Raw genomic sequence first — 24,379 nt, 5'->3', positions numbered from 1 at the left:
AACACTGTGGTCATTAAGTAGATCATGTATTTGTTAAGTAAATTCAGCTTTCCCCATTGACCTGGCTTCTCAGAAGCTGGCTGGAAAGGTCACAAATATCAATCATGTGATCCCCCACCAGGGCTCTGCAATCATCATCAATACAGGCTAGTTGCCAAGTTCCCCAAAGTTTGATCCTGTGACCGTAAGCATCCGTCATAAACTTACTTTTTTCAATGTGATTTTTTTTTGAAAGGTTGCTAAACAAACGGCCATAAGTCAAGGACCACCTTCATCCTTTAATGCTAGAAAATTGACTTGCAACACAACAGCTTTGATACATTCCAGACTGGAGGAATTTAGCTTAATTTAGTTTATTTTTATATACATTTACAATTACATTTAGAATCGTTCAAAATTATAATATATGTCATTTATTAGTTAAATCTGACATTTTCCTAAATTGTATAGTAATGCTATGTAGCTAGTCAAAATTTTAAATAGCAACAAGCGGTACTCTGTATGTGCGTCTATGTTATAATGTCATCCATGTCGGAGGTGCCTGTGATGGCCCAAGCACTTGACCAGGGAAAACAGATCTTCCCGATCTGCTCCCGATCTTCGTTTTTAGCTGCGACAGCTTCCTGCAGCCCTCTGCCAGAGCAGGAGACCATTGTGGCCAAAAACGGGGCCTGGGAGAACCGTGCTCAGCCCACCCGAGCTTCATTTTTGCTGGCAGAGGCATCACGGGCCAGTCTTTTATTTTTTATTTTTATTTATTTATTTGATTTGCCAATTGTTTACAAGATAATAAGTATAAGTGTATACATAGTTGTGAATACATGAAATGGGTACATATAAGAAAAATAAAAGAAGAATAAGAGAAACAATAGGACAGGGACGGTAGGCACATTGGTGCGCTTATGCACGCCCCCTACAGACCTCTTAGGAAAGGGGTGAGGTCAATAGTAGACAGTCTAAGGTTAAAGTTTTTGGGGTTTGGGGGAGAAACTACAGAGTCGGGTAGAGTATTCCAGACATTGACCACTCTATTGCTGAAGTCGTATTTCCTGCAATCAAGTTTGGTGCGGTTAACTTTGAGTTTGTATCTATTGTGTGCTCTTGTGTTGTTATGGTTGAAGCTGAAGTATTCATTGACAGGTAGGACATTGCAATGTATGATTTTATATACCATGCTTAAATCAGACCGAAGACGGCGTAATTCAAGGTTTTCTAGTTCTAGAATTTCAAGTCTGGTGGCATAAGGTATTCTACAACGAGTAGAGGAGTAGAGAACTCTTCTTGTGAAATATTTCTGGACTTTCTCAATTGTGCTAATATCAGATACGTAATGTGGGTTCCAGACTGATGAACTGTATTCGAGTATTGGTCTAGCAAATGTTTTGTATGCTCTGGTTAGTAGTGTGATATTACCAGAGAAAAAGCTACGTAGGATTAGGTTAACAACTCTTAATGCCTTTTTGGCTATGTAGTTGCAGTGGGCTCTAGCACTTAGATCATTAGAGGTGAGTATTCCAAGGTCCTTTACAGAGCTTGGGTCATCGACAAGATCTTGACTATTCAGCTTGTATTTTATTTTCTGATTTTTTTTGCCAATATGTAAGACAGAGCATTTATTTGTTGAGATTTGAAGTTGCCATTTGTTTGACCATTCTGATACATAGTCAAGATCTTTTTGTAGGGTAGCAGTATTGTCTGTGGTATTGAACAGCTTTACATCATCAGCGAAAAGAACGCAATTGCTCTTAATATGATCACAGAGGTCATTTATGTAGAGTATGAAGAGAGTTGGTCCTAGAACACTGCCTTGGGGGACACCACTATTGACAGGTACAGAATTTGATAGGACGCTCCCAATTTTGACCATTTGTTGTCTGTTTGCCAGGAATGCTTCTATCCAGTTATTCAGTTGTCCAGAGATACCATAGGATTTTATTTTTAGGAGTAGTTTGTCGTGTACCACTGAATCAAAGGCTTTACAGAAGTCTACCGTGTTTCTCACATAATAAGGCCGGGCCTTATTTTTTTTTGACCCCCGAAAAAACGGCTAGGACGTCTTTTCAGGGGGTGACTTAATTCTCCCCCCTTGCATCCTCGGGTGGGTGGGCGGGCGGCGACAGCTTGGATATTCGGGAGACCTTCGGGTTCGGGCCACCGTTGCTTTCCCTTCTCCCTTGCTGCCGCGGCGTTTGGCGCAGCCACGTGCGGCCAGTCAGGGCTCCTCCCTGCAACCGGAGCCCTGAGGAGACACTTGGCTTCAGGCGCTCCCGTCTTCCCTTTGCTTTCGAAGGTAAAGCGAATTATTTTACAAAGCCTCCCCTGCCCGAGAGGGCAGCCCAACCCCACGTGGGGAGGCTAATCTCCCGGGGCCTCTTCCGTTCCTCCCCGACCTCCCTACGCTGCGCGCCTCTGACGCGCCGCTCCCTTCAGCCCAGCGAGCTCTTCCACCTCAAAGAAAGGCCAGGCGGGCGGCTGCGGAGCAGCAGCAGCGGGTCTGAGCCGCTCGCAGCGGAAACAGCCACCACCCGTAGCCCGACGCGGGGAGAACGAGCGAGGTTAGCGCCCGCCAGCCCGGGCGAGATTTGGGAACGAGGGGCAGGAGGAGGCACGCACACACCCGCGGCTCACTTTCCCAGCTTTGCCCCGTAAATTAAATTCAAACTATTGCAGAAGATGAGATCGAGGCAGTTGTTTAGTCTAGTGTTGTTGGTTACTAGTTGTTCCAGTCCCAGATTTGTAATAGCATTGTAGAAGGTTGTGTGTATGATTTCAGTTGTACAATCATTTAGGGTCCAGTCAATATGAGGTAGATTGAAATCGCCAAGAAAGATAAAAGGGTATGGGCAGGATGCAGCCCATGTTAGTAATGTATTTAGCTTGTTTACATGTTCGATGTCATAATCAGGTGCTCTGTAACATAGTAAGAATCGAATTGTGATATTTAAGGATAGTTCACAGATGATGGTCTCAGGAAGAGCAAGCTCCTGGGTAACTTGGATATTTTTAGATGTAAGGACTTTTTATAGAAGATAGCAACACCACCTCCTCTCACGAATTTCACGATCTGATCGGTAAACATGATAGTCTCTTACTGTGGTAATGGAGTCAGGGAGAGATGCATTGAGCCATGTTTCACAGACAAATATAATGTCGAATTTAGCCATATTTAGTAGGAGGAAAAATTCAGGTATTTATTCACGAGGCTTCTTGCATTGAGTAGTTTGCATTTAAGGCCAGCAGTAGTTGGAATTGAGGTAGTTAGGGGCGTGCATGCCTAGTCTTGGGTGATGGTGGATCGGTTGAGGTAGGGTTGTGGTTGAGGGTTAAAGCTGAGTTGCGGGTTGTGTGGCTTACTTTTGATACAGTCAGCATGGTAGTCAATGTACAGGTCCTTCTCTCCATTGTCTAGACGTTTTTGAGTTCAGTGCGGAGTACACGGGAGCGGGCACGTTGCTGTATGGTTAGGTCAGGGCGACAACGGAGGTTCTTATGGTTGGTGTTGGTTTTGGCGAGTGAATTTATAGTGTAAATGAATTTACGTTTGCTTGATTCATTTTTGCAAATGACCCTGCACAAGCGTGGGGCCACAGAGCCGTCTCTGTTTTTGAGCTCTCGGCCAATGCGGGAAATGTCAAGTATTTCATCAGCGGAGATGGTTGATGCTTGATAATCACTGATGATGTTTCGGACAGTTGTGATGTCATCATTGTCATTGATGTCCTCTAGACCAAATAAGATGGCGTTTGGACGTTTCCGTTCACGCTCAACAGCTTCTCTGATGAGGATTGGGATATCAATATTTGTCTGGGTTGTGTTTATTTGTGGATTGGGTTTTGGATTGGGTTGTGGTTGTTGGGTAGATATGTGGTTAGTAGCTATTGGATGTTCAGGTTTTTGCGTTGTGTCTTTTTTTTCAAGGTTGGATATTCTTTCTTTTACGGCGTCCAGGGATGCTACTATGGTGTTAAGGGATGTTTCAATGGTTTCAATGGTATCAACTCTTTCCAACAGATCCAGTTTGGGTTTGCATGGTTTGCAGAGATATGGAAACTCATTGGATGATTCCAGGTATTGAATAAATTGCTTGGTTAATCCCAAGCAGTCATGATGAGCGTATTTTTTACACAAAGAACATTTGATGGAGTTTTCATTATCCTTTAGATTATTGTTTCCAAAGCGGCCACGTAGGCCAGATCTAAGCACCAACCGGCTGTATCTGGGCCCCGGGCCTTGAGTTTGATGCCCCTGTTCTAATCCAACACCTCATCAAGCAGGACACCATATGCCATTTCAGACAAAATGGTTGTTCAGTCTCTTCTAAAGCACCCACAACTTCTGAAGGCAAGTCATTCCACTGATTAATTGTTCTCACTGTCAGGAAATTTCTCCGTATTTCTTTGTTGCTTCTCTCCTTGATTAATTTTTATCCCTAGGTTCTTGTCCTACCTTCAGGTGCTTTGGAAAATAGGTTCACCCCCTTCTCTTTGTAGCAGCCTCTTAGATATTGTGACATTGCTATCATATCATACCTAGTCCTTTTTCATAAAACTAAACATGCCCAATTCCTGCAATTGTTCTTAGCTTGCAGTTTGTTATTCTTCCCTAAACTTTTTTTTAAAGTCTCAACATCGTTTTGGGCAGCTGCAGCACTCATATTTAAGTGTGCAGTTATTTAAGAGTTAAGTCCCATGACTATTTGCTTTCTTATTAGAAATCTTTCTATAGTAATAGAAAATTCTGTACTTTTAACAAACGCAAGTGGACCAGGTCAGCCCAAAGACCAAGCCACCCAGGCAGATAGAGCAGAAAACAGGACAAATATGTACTAACAAATAATAAATGGTTCCATCTTGTCCTAATAAATGTTCATTAAGTTAATATTACACGTATTTATAAAGCATATTTAGCTACATGCATTTTGAAAATACTGTCCTTTAAAGCATAGCATCAAAGCATATAAACTTAAAATACCTGTAAAAATTTCTACACTAAGTTGTTATCTAAAAATAGGTTTTATTTTCTATTTATTGCAAGAGCTTTCTAGAGAGAAACCAATAAATACAATAAAAAGGAATAATAGAAAAATATCCAAATCATTGTGTATGCTATATCTATTATCTACATGTATTTATTGTCTTCAATAAATACATGTGCTGCAGTAAAAGTATTTAAAAAGTTGAAAAACCAAGGACTGTTTTATTTCTAATCAGCAAAATCCTCAAATTCCTATTAGAGAATTTATTTTATTATGCCAATAAAAAAATCAAAACAAAATAGAAAGATAAAGAAAGATAATATTATTATACTATATGCACTACTGGCTTTTTTGAAATGAGATTTTTTTAACTAAGTAAATTCAGTAGTATTCTATTATAATAATGTGACATTTACCATCAAAGAAAGTTATTACACATTTTGTAATATTAATTATTGGTATTTTAATTCACAATAGTCTTTGAAAAGTCTTTGAATTCATAAATGTCTTTGAAAAATTAAATATTTCCCAATGAAATCTGGTTTAATTGGTTACTGTTTTACTCTTTCTTATTTATCTAACAAAATTCAAAACTAGAATCAGAATTCAAATGTACACTTCATATCCAGTTCCTTTTTGGACAAGATAGGTATGCTTTCCTATATTACTACTTAGTAAGGGACCAAATTTAAGGGACAGTGTAAGTATCATTTACTCTCAATTTTGCTTGCTTCATAGTTCCACTTATACTTTGCATCTATTCTCTTTTGGATTTCCAGATCCCTGTTTTGTTTGAATGATTAATTAGTTGGGAGGAGGTAAACAGCCCCCTGAACCTGGAGACCTCCAGGTTTTTTGGACCATACCTCATGCCACATAAACTGAAACTGGAAATGTTATGACAGTTGTTATGAACTAACAAAAACCAATTGAATAAACTTATTAACATTATGTTAAGCAGGCTTGAAATCCTGCACTTTGGATTGGCCTAGGATAGCGAACTGGGATTGGTCCTCAGGGAACAACCTGATTGGCTATTACTTTAACATCTTTCATTGGCCAAACGTTAAGCATGTGGACACAGGTCATTGGTTAACAGGTCAGTAGCTAGTCCTATAAAAGGGCTACTGCTGCCCAAAGGTTTTGCTCTCTGTTTTCTGATTCTTAATAAAGAGTTGAAGTTCACTAAGTCACTGACTCGTCTCAATTACTTGCACCCATGCCCAGAATATAACACTGGCGACAAAGGTGGGATGCAAGAGACAATAGAGCTGACTGAACACTAAAAGAGCGCCAAGCAGAGCACGTGGCTGAACACGCACCAACGACGGCAACATGGCCAGTGGTGCTATACCACCCGCTCCATTCGACCCGGCAAACGAAGACTGGGACTCATATATGGATCGGTTCCAAATGTTTTTGGAGACCAATAACCTAAAGGACGCGACAACCGGCAAGAAACGAGCAATATTCCTGACCCATTGCGGGCCGGCCGTATTTAAAATGGCAAAATCACTTGCAAAACCGGCTGAAGTGAAATCCATGGACTGGGACGCCCTCGCTCCCCTCCTGAAGGCCCACTATGCACCCGCGGTGCCCACACTTGTTCGAAGACATGAATTTTACCAGAGGGACCAACGGAAAAGCGAAAGTCTCGCAGACTACATCGCTGACCTCCGGAATTTGGGAGGCCTCTGTGGGTTTTCCAACCTCGAAGAAGTAATCAAATATAAATGGGGAGGAGGGGCAATCACAGAAGGTAGCTGTAGATACTGTGGAAGTAGGAATAAGGTTGGCTGTTTTGTAAAAGTGCTCTTCAATTTCATATTAATAGCAGTTTAGAGAAATAAATTACCAAACTATATCTGTTTGACTGTCCGTGTGCAATAGCAGTTGAAAAATAAAATTGATCAGGTTTTGGAATGTAATGATTAATCTCTATCACTCTATATTGCAGTTGCAATTAATAAATCACATGTGCAATCCAAACCACTAATATCTTTAGCCATATATGAAGAACCCATTATTAACTGTTCTTTCTGATATTAGTTCTGGGGATAATAACTATAAAAAGAGATCTGGATCACATTTGAAAGGAAATAAAAATGGATGATGTACGAACCACGTTTTCTAAAATCATCTCATCTGTCTCCTGAGACACAATGTTATACAACTGCTACTGGAAGTATAAAGAATCATCCAACAATTTTTGACTGCATGATCTTATAGGATATTCTTCATGAGGGAGGAGGGGAATGGCAAGTTTTATTGTGATACAAATTAAATGATGACTTTATATCTTAAAAATCATTTACTGTGACAGTTGCCCTGATAATACTGTAGTTATCAATAAAAAATAAACATGGAGTGTTTGCCATTTAATATAGAAAACATATAACTAATCTATTAGGAAATAATTCTCCCGAAAAGGAAAATTAATCTAATTTAACATGCTATCTCTTTCTTCACTTTTTGGTAATTATTGTGTCTTACACTTAAGATAACGCACTTTTATATTATTAAGCGTAAGACACTAAATAATAATATAAAACTTAGACTTGCTCTAAATTCACTTTGTAAAATATAGGTTCAAGGAGAATACCTAAAAAGATAACTTAAACAGCAGCTTTCACTTTTCTGCTCATCATTATAAATATAAAGAACCCTTTTAAATTAAATTAAAATCACCCTTTTTATTTGTATAAAGATCATTTCTTACCTTGATCAAAGGATGTAAGTGGACTCCATGTACGAAAATAATCATCCTGCAGCAGAAAAAGAAAGCATGTGCTTAGAATGCAAAAAAAATGCAAATACATGAATGGAGAAAGACCAAAATGCATAAAAAAATATACAAACCTCAACCTCCTGCACATGGTGCGCAGCAAAAAAACACAAAGGAGAGATACAATTATCATATGGACACACTAATTGCAGGAAACACATCTTTGCTAATGAAAAAATTGAAAGAATAAAAATCTAGTCCATAAACCACATGGAAAAAGTATCTGAAATAACTGAGGTTTTAATTCAGCAGTTATATTTCAATAGTTTTCAAACTTTGTATTTCATTTATATCATTACCAACTATTCTGACAGTTGCTTACACAAATTATCTTGTAAAAAATATTAAATGGTATGACTGGAAAACTTTCAACGCCAAATATCAATCTATCTACAAATACTTAATCAAAGTGCTTGTAGATCTTCACTCTATGTACTGCTTTCAAAGCTCACTGTTTACAAACTAAGTTTCAAATTTCATTTCATTGCTCAGGTTAAACAAAACCAAATCTGAGTACAAAGCAACATACTGCTATTAATTTTAGTGGGCGTCACCTGTATAATTTATAATGTATTAATTTATATAGCCATCCTGGACAGCCTATTGAGATTAAAAGACAAAAACAATATAATCCCTAGTTCCGCGATGGTGAACCTATGGCACACATGCCACAAGTGGCATGCAGAGTCACACATGCCAGCATGCGAACCAGACAAACTTATCTCACTGCACATGCGCACGCCTCACAGCTGATTTTTCTGCTGGTTTCAGGCCTTTTTTTGGCCTCCCAGAGGCTTGGAAAAAAGCCTCTGCAAGGCTTTTCAGGCCAAATAGATCTGTTTTGTCACTTTCTGTAATACTGGAAGTAACAAAATGGGCATATTATTCGGCCTGAAAAGCCTTGCAGTGGCTTTTTCCAAGCTTCTGGGAGGCCAAAAAAGGCCTCAAACCAGCCGAAAAATCAACTGTGAGGCACAGTGCAGGTAAGGGGGTGGCAGGGGGGATTGTGCGTGCATGCGCAGGGAGCATGGGGGGGGCGCATTGCATTTTGGGTGCTGGCACGCAAGTGGCGCGCATGATAATGCATGTGCAATTTTTGGCACAGGAGCCAAAAAGGCTTAGGAACTAGGAGCCACTGCCCTAGTTCCTAAGGATAAAATGAAAACCTAATTCATAGAGAAACATCTCAACAGTAGCAGAGTTCATCTAATCACTTGAAGTCTCCTAAATACGTCCACAGCATCTTGCAAAAGTCTAACAGGGTCAAAGCCCATCCTGTTCTTTTGGCAGATGCTGCCATTGAGAGGTAACAATTCTGGGCTTCAAAGAGATGACACTGTTTGATGGAAGAGGCCCAGAATATGTCTTCTCAACTAGATCTGAGGACGGAAACAATAGGAGAGCTGGTCCCACAACTATCAACCCAATCTCTTTATCATTTGAATTATTCTTCTTTGCACTGTTTTGAACTATGGTACAAAACTTAATATTTCAATTTGTAAATATTTATGGGGTTGCCTAAAGAATTGTAGAAATAACCACAATTCTGATATTCCTAGACTTTGGAAGGCAACACCCAGAAATGAAGGCTACTGTGAAATTATCTGGAGACACTGTGCACATATTTAAACAACCATTTAGCAATCAATGTTCAACTAAATATGCATGAACACTACAACTTAAAATTTTAAATCATTCTGATAACTGCTATCTATTATTACTATGAAAAGATTACACACAGATGCTATTCTGGAGAGAAAAATGGACCAATCAATTTGGAATATATCCATAAAATAACGAAACAGATATTTCTAATGAATATGCAGAAAATTGCTAGAAGAGAATGATGCATTTTTCTGCAAGGACAAGAGATCAACTCCTACCCAGAAACTTCACTGAAATGAATTGCTTAAGGCTCACCTACATATTTCTAATGGACTTTATAATATTCCAAATCATTAATAGTTATGTACCTATGTATAAATTAAGGTATACCAACGTTCTTTTTAAAAGCGTACTGGCTGAAAGACTAGATTCAGCAATTATATAAGTGAAATTGCATTGAACATGAAATATGAAATTGTTGCTCTGCTAGAAGGGAAATTTCAATATACAAAGTTGCAGGTGACATAAACATATATCAGGTAGACTGTATTCACATCTAAAAACATTTGGTGTGTACAGTGAAAAAGACAGAGTCATATACTTATAGAGATGTCCTTAAAAAACTTTCAAAGAGCTGTCTGATTCTTTGCCAGATGCAGCCGCCTCAATACTTCAGAAAAAACTTTGCTCCCATGAATCTCCTTTGTTAAATACTCTTCTGAGTGCTTTGTCAGACGTAATATATAGTCGTGAGTTTTACAGAGATTAAGTTTGCTGATATGAACTAAAAATGCCACATACTTCTACCTCACACCAAAGCATACCACTGAGGTAAATGAGTAAAGGTAATATTCTTGCTGGTGATAGAGGTAGTCCTTGAGCCCAAAATTGTTGTTGTTAAGTGAAACATTTGTTAAGTGAATTTTGCCCCATTTTACAATCTTTCTTGCCGCAGTTTTTAAGTGAACAACTGCAGTTGGGTTAGTAAGCCAGTAGTTAAGTGAATCTGGGCTCTCCATGGACTTTGCTTATCAGAAGACTGCAAAAGGTAATCACATGATCTTGGGACACACAAACATTCATAAATATTAACCAGTTGCCAGCTATCTGAATTTTGATCACATGATCATTTCACAACTGCAAAAGTTGTGTCCTAAATCACAGTGCCATTGTAAACTTGAACAGTCCCTAAATGAACTGTTGCAAGTTGAGGACTACCTGTATTTACAGCCATACATTTCTCCAAAACAAAACTATATGCACTAAAAATCACGAAGCACTGTTAATACTCAAAAGAGTATTTAAAAAGGCATGGAAAAGGAGGATTATGGACCATAAAAATTCAAAAGAAACTAACAATTTAATAATTAATTTAATATGTATTTCCAGCAATGCCTCTAAGCCTAAAATATTCATATAATTGATGGATGGCAATTAGCTATTGTTTTGCTTCAAACTTTCCAAATAAAAGATAGGATGAAATGGGAGACAATATTTTAGGATGCTTCACTGAATGGTCTGGAGTGACCTTATTTACTGGTTTGCCTTCTGTAAATTGCATGGAACACACTGAAAACATAGTTTTAACAGAGCTGCAAAATTATGATAATAAGAAATACAAGAGACAACTATGACAAAATTAGTAAAATACATTGATTTTATATTGTGCAACAGATGTTGAGACAAGACTTTTGTTGTTCAGCATCGTTAAGAAATTAATGAATTAAAAATGTTTACTGCCCATTTGTTGATAGGAAAAAGTGAATGGGCTTCAATTATTTATTTATTAATTATCAAATTTCTATACTGCCTATCACACTTGCCCAATTCTGGTGATTTCATGGAAGCTCTTTATGAATATTTAAGACTGCTGAATTAGATAAGAGTGTATGTAATGAACATATGGATGCAACAGAATAAACAAAATGCTAAACATATAGCTCAGTATTGATAGTAAGAGGATGTGTTAAGTGTTAACCCTAACCCTAACCCTAACCCTAACCCTAACCCTAACCCTAACCCAATCAGAACACAGCCAAGCCCCCACCCAATCAAGTCACTCCCCCACTAGCAGTTAAAAGGAAGAAGCAGCTGCAAGCTCACATTACTCTGAGAAGCACAGAGCCAAAGACACAAGCCTGAAGATGATGAATGAGACTTCATCAAAACGTTGCCTAGATACTTCCAATTTTATGCGGGAGAAAACCCGAATAACCAAAGATCCATATATATATATGGAGCCAAAAAACAGACAGAAGATATTAGAGACACCAATCAAGCAGAACACAGCAAACTCCGAGACCAATAAACACAGACCAAGACTCCCAACCAATCAGGATGAAGAAAAACCATTCTGGCACAGCAATAGGCTGCCCCAAATTCAAATCTGAAACTACTGTAAAGTCTGACTCACAGACGGACACAATACAGAAGCCTGATGATGGCAGATGAGATTCTGCTGAAACGTTGCTACAACTTTAAAAGAACTACAATGACGTGGGAAAATACCGAACCAAGCCGAACACCATACATGTAAGTACCCGAAAACTTAAGAAAACAAATATATATATATATATATATATATATATATATATATATATATATATATATATATATATATATATATATATATATATATATATCTTTGTGTCTGTGTGTGTCTGTGTGTGTCTGTGTGTCTGTGTGTGTGTCTCTGTGTGTCTGTGTGTGTGTCTGTGTGTGTGTCTGTGTGTGTGTCTGTGTGTGTATATATATATATATATATATATATATTACATCAAGGTAGTGAAGTCCTTATGTATCATGTTCATGTTAATTGGCTAGTGCTTTTTTGTGAAAAAACAACAGATTGAATGAGTGCATGTTTTAAAACCAGCTTAATTAGAATCTCCCACTGGTCGTAAAAAATGGAAACTGTTACTTTCAGTTCAGTAATTGCACAGCAATAATATTTTCAACCTTATTTCAACTTTCAACATCATTACATGTTTAAGTGAAGGGAAAGAACTAGTTAAAAGTAATTATTTTAAAAATTATTTTTAAATATTTTTACAGCTATGAAAACAGAGACTGTAAGCACACTCTGAATAGTTTTAAATACTATATTGTTTTTCCTAAAATCTTTTTTGTTGCTCAACTTGTACAGGTTTATTTTGCATCTTTATTTTGAACTCTTTATCATTTCAGAGACAAAATTATTTCAAAAATTTGTAATAGCAGAGATGAAATAGAACTTATAATTTTTTTTATTTAAAACAGACTGCTGTTTTCATAAAAGAAATTTTCCTATGTATTTTGTAAATTACCGTATATACTCGAGTATAAGTCGAGTTTTTCAGCCCATTTTTTGTGCTGAAAAAATCCCCCTCGGCTTATACTCGAGTCAGATTCCCCTCTGAAAAAAAAATGGTGTGGAGTCGCTGCTGCCGGCGCGGCCCCAGTCCCGCCGCCTCGGGAAGGGAAAGGCAAAGCGCTTTTTGCCTTTCCCTTCCCGGACGGGGCTGTTGGGAGTCGCTGCCGCCCGGCGCGACCTCAGTCCCGCCGCCTCGGGAAGGGAAAGGCAAAGCGCTTTTGCCTTTCCCTTCCCGGACGGGCTGTTGGGAGTCGCTGCCGCCGGCGCGACCTCAGTCCCGCCGCCTCGGGAAGGGAAAGGCAAAGCGCTTTTGCCTTTCCCTTCCCGGACGGGGCTGTTGGGAGTCGCTGCCGCCGGCGCGACCTCAGTCCCGCCGCCTCAGGAAGGGAAAGGCAAAGCGCTTTTGCCTTTCCCTTCCCGGCCGGGCTGTTGGGAGTCGCTGCCGCCGGCGCGACCTCAGTCCCGCCGCCTCGGGAAGGGAAAGGCAAAGAGCTTTGCCTTTCCTTCCCGGCCGGGCTGTTGGGAGTCGCTGCCGCCGGAGCGGCCCCAGTCCCGCGTCGCCTCGGGAAGGGAAAGGCCACGGCTTGAAGGCCGCCGCTGGAGCGAAGCTGCGCGCATCCGCTGTGCTAGCATCGGATCGGGCGCGCCGGACGGTTCCGACCGAGCCCCGAGCGTCGTCTTGGGCGCCCGCCCAGCACCGCGGAGCTCCCTGTACCGGGAGAAGGGGAAGACCCCCTGGGGCGGGGCAGGGAGAGGAGCTTCTCCCGCCCGCCCCTCTTTCCACGCCCACCGGTGTCCCGCAGGACGACCCCCGCCCGCAGTCGCCGCCGCTTGAAAGAGATGGGCCGGGGTGGGTAGAAAGGCGCCGGGCGCCCTTGAGGAGAAAGGTCCGCGTTCGCCTGTCTGCCCGCGGATGTCAGCGGAGCTTTGCCGCTGCTTCGTCCGGGGTCTCTGGGCAAACACGTCCACCCGAGCGGGGCTTGTCGCCTCGGCACGCAACGAGCGCTGCCCTCGGATTCCCTGTCCGGTTGCCCCCTTTTGAGGGCGATGGCAGTAAACTGTTCCCGTAGCAGCGGCTGCTCCGCTGACATCCGCCACCACCACCACCTCCTCCTCCTCCTCCTCCCCAGCGGACTGAAGGCAGCTGGGGCTAAGCAAAAACCAAGCGGAGCCGAAGGCACCTCGGCTCTCGTTGTTTTATGAGCCTGCGAGCCTAGAGCTCAAAAAACAACGCGAGCCGCCGCCACCACCACCACCTCCTCCTCCTCCCCAGCGGACTGAAGGCAGCTGGGGCTAAGCAAAAACCAAGCGGAGCCGAAGCGCCGTTGCTGCCCCATGAGGGGACGGCGATTCTGGGCTGTGCGATTGGGGGACTTCGTGGCTTAACACGGGGATTTCTGATCCCCTTACACGTGGATATGCCGCGGGTCGTTTCTTCCAAACGCCCCACTAGCAGAGAACACTGACTTTCATAATGAGATCGTTTTCCAAATTAATTGATTCACTTATGATCTCTCTCTCTCTCTCTCTCCCCCCGGAATAGTCAAGCCCTTTCCAGCAGGCGCAATCCACCGCCGCCCCTTTGCATCTTGCAAATGCAAAATCCTGGGGTTTTGCATTTGCAAGGTGCAAAGGGGCGGGTGGATCGCGCCTGCTGGAAAGGGCTTGACTATTCCAGAGAGAGAGAGAGAGATCATAAGAACGGCTCTTGCTTTTTTCTTGCAAGGGAGAGAGTGACTCCTGCCTCCCACTGTCATCATCGTCTTCTTCTTTTGGGTTAGTGAATCAATTAAACCTTTCATGATAGTGAGATCGTTTCCCAAATTAATTGATTCACTAACCCAAAAGAAGAAGAAGATGATGACAGTGGGAGGCGGAGTCACTCTCTCCCTTGCAAGCCCCCAGTGCCGGGCTGGCGAAAAAGCAAGAGCCGTTCTTATGATCTCTCTCTCTCTCCCTGGAATACAGTCAAGCCCTTTCCAGCACGCGCGCGCCGCTTGCTTTGCACCTTGCAAATGCAAAAACCCCGGGATTTTGCATTTGCAAGGTGCAAAGGGGTGGTGGCTGATTGCGCGCGCGTGCTGGAAAGGGCTTGACTTTATTCCGGGGGGAGAGAGAGAGAGAGAGAGATATCATAAGAACAGCTCTTGCTTTTTTCTTGCAAGGGAGAGAGTGACTCCTGCCTACCACTGTCATCATCATCATCATCATCTTCTTTTGGGTTAGTGAATCAATTAAACCTTTCATGATAGTGAGGTCATTCCCCAAATTTCCCTTAAATCAGGGAAGAAATCAGAAACAAACCTTTGGACTGAGAATAAGCCTGTTCCTATGATGCCATTTTTGTTCACTGCAGTGTGAAAAGTGTGAAAAAACACACTTCTTTTTCTTCATCTTCTTGTTCCCTATTTACTGGTATTTTTCAAAGAGGAAATTGTGAACATCAAACTTATTCTTAACTGTCCTAGTGAAAGTTTTAATTAGATAATAATTCCCTCCCTGTGGCATTTTTTAATGCCAAGAGTGAATGAAGTTAACTTGCAATTGAGTATTTATGCCATGTTAATTCATGCCATCTTGACACTAATGAAAGCAACATGCCTTTTTAGTTATATTTCATAGAAGTCTACTATTACTTCAGTGCTGTTACCATTATCACTGGGGCTGCTAAAACCTGAAGAAAATTAAAAAGTTGAAATGTGAAGTTTGCAACTTTTAGTTCTTAACTAAAACCTGGATTGAGCCTTATCCTGGTTTATTTTCTGATTTGGATCATGACATCTAGGTGAAACTTTTTTTCTCACTCTGTACACTTGGTCTGTTTCCTGCTTCATAGCCCACCACCTGATTGATGAAAAGTACCATTATCAACAGAGAGAAAAGTATCTCAGACCCTTTATTCTTCTCCAATATATTGGAATACTGGAAGTCTAATATCCCAGATACTAAAGCCCATTGAAATCTGATTGTTTCTCAGGACTTCTGAGCCAAAATCCAAGCAGAGAAAGTTTGCCACGAGCACCATCCCTCAAATTCATTTCTTCTTTAGTTAACATGCTATTACAAAAAGGATTATCATGCACTTTAGCAATTATCATGCACTTTAGCAAGAGTCAATGGGTGGAATCTCATGTTTGTGGTATGAGTTTCCTTCCCCTCCCCTAGGCTGGCTTCTCATTTTGGGCAGCTAAATGGCAGATAGGTACACAGCTCTCTCCATGTTCAAAATATTAGTAATTTTATTTGGTCAATGCAGGTGGGTGAGAATTTTGTATGGATTATTATTTGAGAAACACTTTGCCATGGAAAAAAATTGAGATATTAAGGATGTGAACATGTTTGATTTTAAATGTAATGCCAGTTAAGATCTAAAGTTTCCTAAGAGGACTTTCATCTGTCAGGCACTTCATCTGTCATGCACTAAAAAATTAGTTTATGGAAAGTGAAACGGTGTGCATGAGTGTGTGTGAAACTAACCTCATTTACATTTTAAAGCACTCTAGCCTGAATGAATATCCACTTTTGTCCACAAATAATATGAGTGCATGCGTACTGTTCAAAAGTTTTCAAAGTTTTTTTTTTTTATCCTGTTAGAAATGGATCCCAATACGTCTAATCCTGGGCCAAAACAAAAACGCAGGTCATACGAAGCTGGTTTCAAACTTAAGGTTGTGTCAAGAGCAGAAGAGAGCAATAACAGTATTGCAAGTAGGGAATTTTGTGTTGACGAAAAACAAGTGAGGGACTGGCGGAAAATGAAAGCTGACTTGGAAAAGATTCCAAAGGCAAAAAAAGCTCGACGTGGTTTAAAGCCTTCATATGAAGCTCTAGAGACTGAATTGTATAAATGGGTTATGGAGTGTCGTCAAAATGGTTACTGCGTGACACGTATGGGAATTCGCTTACGTGCCCTTCAAATGGCTAAAGATGACAAATTAAAAGCACCAGGCATTAAAATTTTTGTTGTGTCAGCAGGATGGTGTACCCGCTTTATGAATAGACATGGCTTATGTTTGCGGCAAAGAACAAAGATTTCACAGAAGTTGCCAAAAGACCTTGATGAGAAAGTGATGTCATTCCATTCATTCATCATAAAACAAAGAAGGATCCATAACTTTGACCTGGGAGATATTGGGAATATGGATGAAACACCTATGACCTTTGATCTTCCTAGCAACAGAACTGTGGCAAGTTTGGGAGAAAAAACTATTTTACTCAGAACCACAGGAAATGAAAAAAAACCATTTCACAGTCGTTCTGTCATGTTTGGCTAATGGAACTAAGCTGCGGCCTGTCATTATTTTCAAAAGAAAGACCTTGCCTAAAAAGGTCAAATTCCCACCACGAATTACAGTGCGTGCACATATTAAAGGCTGGATGGATGAAGATGGAACAAAAAAATGGCTGGAAGAAATTTGGAATGGACGTCCAGGAACAGCCTTAAAGAAAAAACCATCATTGCTAGTTTGGGATATGTTCAGAGCCCACACATCTGATGACATTAAAAAATTGGCAAAGTCTTCTCAAGTTACTTTGGCCGTTATTCCAGGTGGGCTTACATCTGTATTGCAGCCCCTAGATGTGTGTTTAAACAAACCTTTTAAAGACCGTGTACAAAAAATGTGGCATGAATGGATGTCATCTGGTCAAGCCCGATTGACAAAAGTTGGAAATCTGATGAAGCCCGACATAGAATTAATAGCAAAGTGGGTTCGTGATGCATGGGAAGAGATTCCAGAGGACATGGTGCAACGTGCCTTCAAGAAATGTGGCATTAGTAATGCTATGGATGGCAGTGAAGACAGAGCTTTGTATGAGAAAGACAGCAGTGATGGTGATGACTGCGAACTCAGTGATGACGACAATGTCTATGCTGATAGCCTCACACCAGATGAAGTTGAAGCTCTGTTTGGACATACAGATGATGAGGAGGAATCCAGTTTGAAGGATTTTAACTCTTGTGTTTTAGCTTGGTTGCTGATTGAGCTAAGGTTTTTGTACTTTTAAAGTTATTGCTGATACCATATTGGTTTTGTTGGCTCTCTTTTCCACTTACAGAGCTAGTTTACTGTTTTTCTTTGAAATAAATATTCAAAAACATTTAACCTACTGATGCCTCAATTAATGTAATTTTATTGGTATCTATTTTTATTTTTGAAATTTACCAGTAGCTGCTGCATTTCCCACCCTCGGCTTATACTCGAGTCAATAAGTTTTCCCAGTTTTTTTGTGTAAAATTAGGTGCCTCGGCTTATATTCGGGTCGACTTATACTCAAGTATATACGGTAACTAAATTAACTAAATTATTACTTTTGTAATCACAACAAAAATGCATGAACTTTAGAAGTCTTTCACAAAATCACTCCTCTCTTGATCATCTCATGATTGGATTATGTGAATGTGAATGTGCTCTATATAGGAATGCCCTTGAAAACCATACAGAAACAATCCACCAGCAAGATTAGCAAAAATGTTTAGCAATATATCTACCAAGTGTTGGAAGTGTAATCAAACTTATTATCATATGTGGTGGACTTGTATGAAAGCAAGAAAATATTGGACGAAAATACAGTACATAAATGATTGGAAAAGATGATCAAGCAACATATAGATCTGAAACCAGAAATATTTTTGTTGGGTATAATGCCGGAAGGCTATGATAAAGGGACTATATATCTAGTTTTGCATGTATTGACAGCAGCAAGGATTGCATTTGCAAAATATTGGAAAAATGAGAACACTCCATCAGAAGTGGATGTAATTCGGAAAATATTAGACTGTGCAGAGATGCATAGATTGACATTAAAAATAAAGGACAAAGAAGACACAGAATAGATATTATGAGTGGTTAGAGATAAGAGGTAGAAATTGGATGAAGAAAGATTATTGCTATGTATGAATTAAATATAAAGATGGTTTATAATTATAAATATGCCAATATAATCAACAGAATTACAAATAAGCTAATATAAAAAGAAATCTAGTTAAAACTATTCTGTTACACTTTTATTATTATTAGTATATATGTTAATATTCCTTTTTGTTCTTTCTCTGCTTTTCTGTAAATGATATGCCCTGACAATACACTGTATTCAAAATGTTTATGAATTTGAAAAGAAAACGAAAAGAAACAATAGATGATCAAGAATGCAGTAACACGAGCAATGATGAATATGTCATGGTACATGCATGTCACTGTTTCATGAACAGCACTGGATACCAAGCAGTTTCTGGATATGATTCAAGATTCTAGTTATCATCTATAAACCCCTTTATAGCATTGGTTCTGGCTACTTGAAGAACTGCTTAACTGATATATTTCTGCCTGTTTTATGAGGATCAAACAATGTTATCTTACAGGACCCAGGAAGCATTTCTTCTTGGTGATGAATCCTAACTTCTGAAATAAGATCCCCTTAGAAATATGTATCACTCCTACTTTGGCAACAGTCCCTACTGACTTTCTGAATACTATTAAAAACACAGTCGTTGTCCCAGGTCTTTAGGACAGGATGGTGGTGAAAGCCTTTGTGACTTTTCGTGTTTGAATTATGGAATTGGTCTTTCTTTCAGGTATTTGGACCATGGTCCAAAAATGCAAAGTTCTCCCAACAGCACTATTCCTTCAGCCAGCACTTTACTTCTAAAATCCCCAATGGATGTTGACCTTCCACCAGATGTACATAGGGAAACACCACCATCGGTGCTCCTAACTGTGCACCACTATCTGTGCTCATACCTTTTTTTTAACTTCCTTCCTAGCTGCTCATAGTCCCTTGATATTTTTTTCAAGCTCTTTCTTGTATCATTTGTGCCGACCTGAAAGAGGAGGAAGGAATAATAATCTGTGGCCTTGATTATCACATCTTTGGTAATTCTCTCTTTGTCACATCTTTGAACCTGGGAGACAACATCAATTGTCTCATCTACAAAATTGCCAATTCTATTCTTCTGAGAATTGAATCGCCAATTACCACCACACACCTTTTTTCATTTTTCTTCTTTGTGACAGTCTGAGTTACTTTTCTTCCTATCACTGGAGCATTTGATGAAGACCCTTCTCCAGATGTCTGCATGTTTTCTTCCACGGGGAAGATATGAAATCAATTGTTGGCCTCCGGGGGAAGGCAGGGGTAGTCCCACAGGAGCCGTCTTCTCAGGCTTTTTATCCTCTGAGAGACATTCTGCTATTGCTCTACCTCTGGGTCTTCATTTTTCTTGGTAGTTTTTTCTTCCTTGATAAGTTCAGTTTGATTCTGCCTTTTCCAGAAGTTTCTCACTTTCATATATGAAAATGCATAATTTTCTCTTGATTACGGGTCCCCAATTCCCGGTCCGTGGCATGCCATCAACCTGGCCATGCAAACAAGTGAAGCCCCATCTGTGGGATGGTAGGCAGCACATGAAGCCATGACACCTTCAGTCTGTGGAAAAATCTTTCTCCAAGCAACTGGTTCCCAAAAGTTTTAGGGCAGATGCTTTATATTCTCTACTTTCTCTTCCAGCAATTTGCACTCAGTGAAAATTGGAAGTCCTCCTTGGTCAAAGAATACAAGCAAAGCATGCACATTGCACGTTGCCATGGTGCTAGCCTCTTTCTCCATGAATGTGTTACTTTTCAGGCTGGTGGAGGTTCAAATAGATATTCCCTTGTAACTTCCTTATATTCAGATCCTTAGTCTGAGCCACTGGTCAAGTCCCAATTGCCCCCATATTCCAAGACAGATAAGAGTCTTTTTAACAATCCTTTCAATACTAGACTTTGGGTCCTTCTTGTGGCAGAGTTAATTTTATTAAATTTACCAACTTCTGTTTAAAAATTAGTCTTTTGTTCTCTCTTTGTGGCTTATGTTGAAATAATGCTTAAATACACAAAGCGAAGGCGTCAGGTTTTCTTCTTAACCAATCATGTCACGTCTTTGTTGGAATACCTCCTACTCCCTCAAAACACAATTTATAAATCCACAAAGAAGCAGGCAGAATAATTGGGAGGAAAAAAAGTCACTAAGCTCACAAAACAAAAACAAAACAAAATGTTCAGCCATAAAATTGCAGTTAATGTACAAAAAGGGGAAAAAAATCTGACTTTTTTTTAGTTCTGTGTGTATCTGTCATTCAACCCTTCTTGCCATTTTCTCTACAAAAGTCCCCAAAATGATGCAGAAAAACAAAAAATGAAAAGTGGTCTGCAATTAAAAAAAAGTCTCCCATTCTAACCAACCAACTGGTTTTTAACTAACTAAAAATTATTATGATTAGCAGGCCATTTTTATTGTCTGTGTTTGTTTAAAAGAAATGGCTCCACCTCCCAGCTGAATTCACACGAGTAACTTTTGTTTCAGCTTTCTTCAAACTTCCTGTCCCAGAATGTGGACACGTGCATCATATGCTGATCAGGACTTTCTTAAAAAAATGAAAATGAAAAAAATCTTTCATTGTGCTGATCCAAGATTTGTATCCAGCAAGAAAGGAGTAATTAAACAGCATCTAGAAGTATTAAAATTCAAAGAACTCTCAAATTCTTTGGGGATTCTTTAAAGTACCCAGGTAGCACAAAAATATCTTTGCAGTGGTTTGCCATTGAGCTTCCAAACGTTTTATTACCCTGCTAGGTAACATCAACAGCAGGACTTCGGTAGAAATGTCTTGTTCTATTCTTCTTTAGCTTATATATGTCTTGTGTGCTGGTGTGGTCAGTTGGTCATGTGACTGGCTGTTCATTTGGCATTATAATTAACTACTGATGAGCTGGTCTGTTCCATTTGTTGATTGGTTGCTTGAATGATCCAATTTCTTACATGTTCCATGCTGGATCTCAATTAATATGCTTGTTAATTGCTCCTTTTGTAGAATACCATGCTTCAATAAATTCACATGTGTAAAGTGTTGGCATGGGCTATGACTTTCATTCCATCCCAATCAAACTGGTGATGTTCATTGTCGATGTGGCTCGAAATCAGGGATTTTGGGGTTGTGCCGTTTGACTGCTAGTTCATGAATTCTTGTTGTTAATCGTCATCCTGTTTATCCGACATAGAACAATTGTTGCAATTGATTTTGCATGTTATGCTGCTGTTGCAAATGTACTGCAACATGGTGACTGTGCTGTGTTTGAAACAATTAAGTGTATACACAAAGCGCTCTGCAACATTTACATGGCACTAAATATTAGCAAGAGCATAGTTTCTTTAAAATTTCCACGTCAAATGGTTATCCAAATTCTTACAGCCCAGTTCCTGTAACTCTACATACTGTAGATTATTTATTACTGGAGTTTGATTTACCAACTGTATCTTTTTTTTAAATTTCATTACCATTTTTGTTTGATCATAACAGTCTACTAAAGCACCAAGGTAACAAGTAAGATTTAAAAAAATTCACCCGCTTGTTCATAACAGAAGTTTTCCTTGACAATTCTGTACAACATCTAAGCAAAAGAAATGAAGAACTTAGTACCGTATTTGCCGGCGTATAAGACGACCCGGCGTATAAGACGACCCCCCACCACCACCGGAAACGCCCTCCAGAAATCCCTGGGGCTGCAGCGGCAGGGCAGAGTGCCAGGGGCCGTGGGAAGAGCAGTAAGGCTGCAGCCTCGGGCGGAGCGAGGCGAGCGGGATGAAGCGGAAGCGACGCAGGGGATCCAGGAAGCCAGAGGCGCCTTCGCTGCGTCCAACAAGCATCCAAAGCCGGCAGTATAAGACGACCCCCCCACTTGGAGGCATGTTTTTCGGGGCAAAAAAGTCGTCTTATACGCCGGCAAATACGGTACCTTGAAATGTTCTGTTATTGCTATTAGGTAGAGCAGAATCAATTTCACAGGAAGTTGTAGGAAATCATCATTACTTTCATTGAGATTGATTATAATAACAAAATCTTGCAACTCTTTGTTGCACCTCCTCATCCTTTTTCTTATAGTTCAGAGAATTATGGAACTTTTTCTACTCCAGTTCCAAACGGTATCTGGACATTCTGGACTTAATTGTTTTACCCCTTGTTGCTTTGGCATTGGAGCTTGAATGACCTCCACCAAGATCATTTTTACCACTCTCTACCTGTGCTTAGATTTCTCCTGAATGGAATAAAACACTCAGCATACTTTCCATTTTCTATACCAAATGCATTGTTCAGATTATGCTGAAGAAGAATCGGACCGCTGACTGTGATATTTTGCAAAACTGGCTCCTGGAGAGATATTGATTCTTTAGGAGCCTAGGACAAGATCCTAAAATGAAGCAATGAAGGAACAGAGAGAGGGAGGGAGGGAGGGAGGATGCAAGAACAACATCTCTTTCAAAATAGCACAATGCAGATTTTTTTTAAAAAAATAAATAAATAATCCTGCCAATCCAAGAGAGATTGCCAGGCAATATATAGTTATTGCCCTACCTTGACTCTACATGGGAAGAATTGTAAAAATAGATATATTTATAACGGGGGAGGGGGGGTAGACTTCACCAGAGACTGAAAGTTTTACTTGCCTATAGTTAACCTGATACTGCTTAACCAGGCACATCTGAATCACATCTCAGAGCTTTACTGTTTTACTGTCATTTCCACACAATTTTAGGAAGATAGGAGTGTAGGAGAGTCAGCTGAAATAGTTATAAGTGTCTTAGATAAACACTATTTGACTTAAATTGAAAAAAAAATGCTTCTTTCATTATTGAAATGCAAGGAAAACCTCTTAAGAAAATCTTTGGATATATTGAAGGTATCAGACCATTTCCTATGAACCTGCAAGCCCTTTCAACACTAAAAAGAAGAGATTAGCAAGATCTACAACCTAAGGAGATTAATTGAATATTTATCAACTCCGTGTTACAACACACTTATTAGGAGCTGGTTCAAGACCTTCCATATAGATAAGAGTACTTAAATTCTCCTAAAATAATTAAATTTTAAATCCACATTGATATTCTTATTTGCCAACCAAACAGCTACCAAAATGCATGCTGATTTATTTTAAATTCTACCTTTATATTTAATTTGACTATTAATTGTGCGTGATAAAATGCAGAATATGAAAACACTGAAAGACATGAACTGAAATCAATGCAAATATTAATAATAAAGAGCCTGTCCAAAGAAGAAAACTGCATCTCACTTATTATTTTAATGGAACGAAATGAAAAGCCAAATAGAAGAAGTGCATTCCATTGTTTAGAAGTGATGCAGGAGATGGCCATCTCCAATATGTTAGATAAACATATCTCTGACAGAGGGGCTTTCTTCATAAAAGCTTCTCTCAATTTTGATAAAGCTTAATGGCTACACGGTTCATAACAATAATATGTCTTATTATAAAAAAGATGTTTGGAAAGAGTGCAGAAAAAATAGCAACAAGGGTGATGAAAGACCTGGAGACTAAAAGAGATGAAGAACGGTTGCAGCAATTGAGTACATCTAGTCTAGGGAAAAGAAGGACCAGGGCTAACATGACAGCAATGTTCAAATATTTGAGAGGCTTCTTCCACAAAGAAGATGGCGTCAATCTATTTTCCAAAACACCAGAAGGCAAGACAAGAAACAATGGATGGAAACTAATTAAGGGGAGAAGCAATGTAGAACTAAGGAGAAATTTCCTAACAGTGAGGAACAATTAACCAGAGGAACAGCTTGATTTCAGAAGTTGTAAGTGATCCATCACTGGAGATTTTT

General features: G+C 39.8%; 1 protein-coding gene and 1 long non-coding RNA gene across 2 annotated transcripts in view; one reads left to right on the top strand and one right to left on the bottom strand.

The window, feature by feature from the left end:
• The window catches only part of SPOCK3 (SPARC (osteonectin), cwcv and kazal like domains proteoglycan 3), a 143,157-nt gene that overhangs the window by 76,889 nt on the left and 41,889 nt on the right, over positions 1-24,379 (bottom strand). Inside the window, exon 3 of the mRNA XM_026676605.2 lies at positions 7,695-7,740. Coding sequence (XP_026532390.1) covers positions 7,695-7,740 — 46 coding nt within the window. The remainder of the gene's footprint in view (positions 1-7,694; positions 7,741-24,379) is intronic.
• LOC148130761 (uncharacterized) lies at positions 16,178-17,825 on the top strand. Its single transcript, XR_015749293.1, has 2 exons — positions 16,178-16,271; positions 17,647-17,825. It is a non-coding gene; the product is annotated as an uncharacterized LOC148130761 (long non-coding RNA).

This window comes from Notechis scutatus, chromosome 4 (assembly GCF_049901735.1).
Source record: "Notechis scutatus isolate UNSWTSFEM ecotype Mainland chromosome 4, rNotScu1.2, whole genome shotgun sequence".
In the NCBI taxonomy this organism is placed as follows: domain Eukaryota; kingdom Metazoa; phylum Chordata; class Lepidosauria; order Squamata; family Elapidae; genus Notechis; species Notechis scutatus.
The sequence above is the reverse complement of the archived record's forward strand: the minus strand, read 5'-3'. Positions and strand labels throughout refer to the sequence as shown.